The sequence below is a fragment of the Hippocampus guttulatus genome, chromosome 9 (genome assembly GCF_054856545.1).
Source record: "Hippocampus guttulatus isolate MCC_2025c chromosome 9, RoL_Hgut_1.0, whole genome shotgun sequence".
In the NCBI taxonomy this organism is placed as follows: Eukaryota; Metazoa; Chordata; class Actinopteri; order Syngnathiformes; family Syngnathidae; genus Hippocampus; species Hippocampus guttulatus.
In genome coordinates, this window is record NC_141269.1 from 22,961,852 (window position 1) to 22,964,317 (window position 2,466).

General features: G+C 40.8%; 1 protein-coding gene across 1 annotated transcript; it reads right to left on the minus strand.

Annotated features, from left to right (window-relative positions):
* Positions 1 to 234: 234 nt before the first annotated feature.
* On the minus strand, positions 235 to 2,256 carry psmb3 (proteasome 20S subunit beta 3). Its single transcript, XM_086121090.1, has 6 exons — positions 2,107 to 2,256; positions 1,169 to 1,353; positions 981 to 1,088; positions 720 to 897; positions 449 to 543; positions 235 to 376 (listed from the first exon to the last, which is right to left on the minus strand). Exons 1-6 carry the CDS (start codon positions 2,107 to 2,109, stop codon positions 328 to 330), a joined length of 618 nt encoding a protein of 205 aa, XP_085977216.1. The 5' UTR covers positions 2,110 to 2,256; the 3' UTR covers positions 235 to 327.
* Positions 2,257 to 2,466: the final 210 nt, after the last annotated feature.

Consider the following 2,466-nt stretch of genomic DNA (forward strand, 5'->3'; position numbering starts at 1 on the left):
ATCCTTTTTTTCCCGATTTCCCCCTACACCCCTCGCGATTGATTTGCAACCAGTCTGCGGGCTACTGGTCCGTCCCGATCGATGTATCGGGCACTCCTGACGATAATGAATTTACATTTTTTAATTGAACCAATGTAAATAAATTCAGTTTTCTGCAATATTGTAGTTCTTGAGATATACCTGTAGATACCTCATATTTATTTACCGATACCTTGAGAAAATTACAAAACGTCACACTGTGTAAACAAATTTATTTAACAATATAAAGGGAAGGAAAAAAAACCTATGCGCATTGTTTTCAAATAAACATTTGAGATTGGTGGGGTTTTAATCCATCCTAGCCTTCAAGCTTCTTTTGGTGATCTTGTCTTTTTCACTGGAAGAAAAAACAGTCAATCACTGCACATCTTATTGCTCCAACCTATCGAAATACTGTCACTGTACTTACATGACATGTACGACGACGCCCATGCCGGACAGTGCGTCCCGATCAAGTGCATTCAGCATGGCCTGCGAAATGGTCTCAAACAGGTCCTCGGGCTCCTGTGTGACCAAACAAATTTCTAATGTACTATACAGCAAACCCCTGCAAAGTCGTTTGCATCTTAAGATTTCAATGTGACTGTTTCTTGATGACGTTTTTTTTTTTAATGGTCTCTACATTATGGATTTTCACCTATTCCAAGTGGGAAAGCCCCTCTTTTTGACACATAACTTACCAGGTCGGGTTCCCACAAAGATTCACACATGCCGTACATCTGCTCCGAGCAGGTCCCGCTCACGACAAAGTCCTCCGTCACCATGGGACATCCGATCAAATCCAGGGAGCAGATGAATGGCTCAAAGGTCTTCGGATCGAGCCCGGCAATCACAGGCTCGATGTAGTAAGGCCCGAACCTATCAGGGAAAAACACCACGAGATTGCATCTTGTCTGTATCCACCTTTTGAGACTAAAGTGTAGCCATGAAAATACACACACCTCCTTTCATATAGCAGGTTCGACACCATGCTCATGAAAGTTTTGGGTTTGATCTGGCGACCCTCCTTCAGTTCATAAAGGTTCAATCGGAATTTAAGCCTCTGGGATCTGTACGCATTATCAAAAATATAAACAAACAAAACAATTACGACCGTGTTGAATTAACTCAAACTGTCACACACACTTACACTGTCTGAACATCAGTGGCCAGCCCAGCCAGCCCGATGTAAAGCCTCTCGCCCATGGGGAAGAGCTTCTCAAAATCAGTTGTTACCATCTGAGCCTGGATGCCAAATCTGCGGTCGGATGCGATGGCCACACAATTCTTCCCCCTCATGGCCATGACGGCCCCTCCATTGTACGACATAATAGACTGCATGGGGGAGGACGAAGGCGAGATACCACAATTACAGTACAGTATCAAACATTGAAAATGCTGTGAATCACATATAACTCATGCAGAAACAATATGAGACAAGAATTTTTAAAAATGTAATATTACACCATTTTCTTGTCACGTGAACACCAACTATGCAATGAGTGTGAGACGAATCTATGCGGTGGGCAATTACACGTTACGTTGTGATGTCTGATGCATATTAAGCTAGCTACTATACACGCTTTATATTATCAACATTTATTTTTCTCATTGAGCACTTCCTGTTCTAATATGACTTTAAACGTGCAACTGAACAACTTTGCAAACACTATGCGTATGAAATTTTTTTTTCAAATACTGTACGTATGTTATATATCTGGTTCGTGAAGTACCTTGGCTAAATTAATTACTGACAGTTTCAAGGTGCGTTCACGGCAACCGAGGGTAATAAAATTACAACATAGCAAGCGATTCAATCATCATGGAAGCGTGATAACAACGGCGCTGAGATCATTACAGGCTAACAATTATGTATTTGCGTATGAACTGTCTTACACATGTAAACTTACAGAACACTTTCTGAAACAGCAACAGTAGACGTTCCCAATTAAATTGCACTACATACTACATAATACGACAAAATCCTAGTGCGGCCATGCTACACATTAGCATGGCTGAGATCTCCCTTCACGTAGACATCAATTTCAAGTTTCAATCCCGTCGTTCAATAATGTCACGTGTTCCTACCATTGTGAAGATGTCGTAGTGCAATTGTCACAAATAGAACTTCACACTGAGCCTCGTTGTTTTTCTTTCAAACTAGCTTCCCGGAGTGACTATACAATTCTGAAGAAAGGCTGAGATCACACAAGCCCTCGATGTGCAACAGAATGCTCGAATATGATTGGCTCTTTATGAACGATTTCATTGGTTGTCAGCATAGTTTCTTTGAGGCAGTAAAGCGAAATAAAAAAACTGGTTGGTTCCTGTGTACTGTATGTGGTTTTACATTATGAATGCAATGTAGTGTATTTGAGGTGTGTACAAAATAATAAGAGATGAAGTAATCTTTTAACAAAGACGATTACGCATATTGGTGCTGTATTT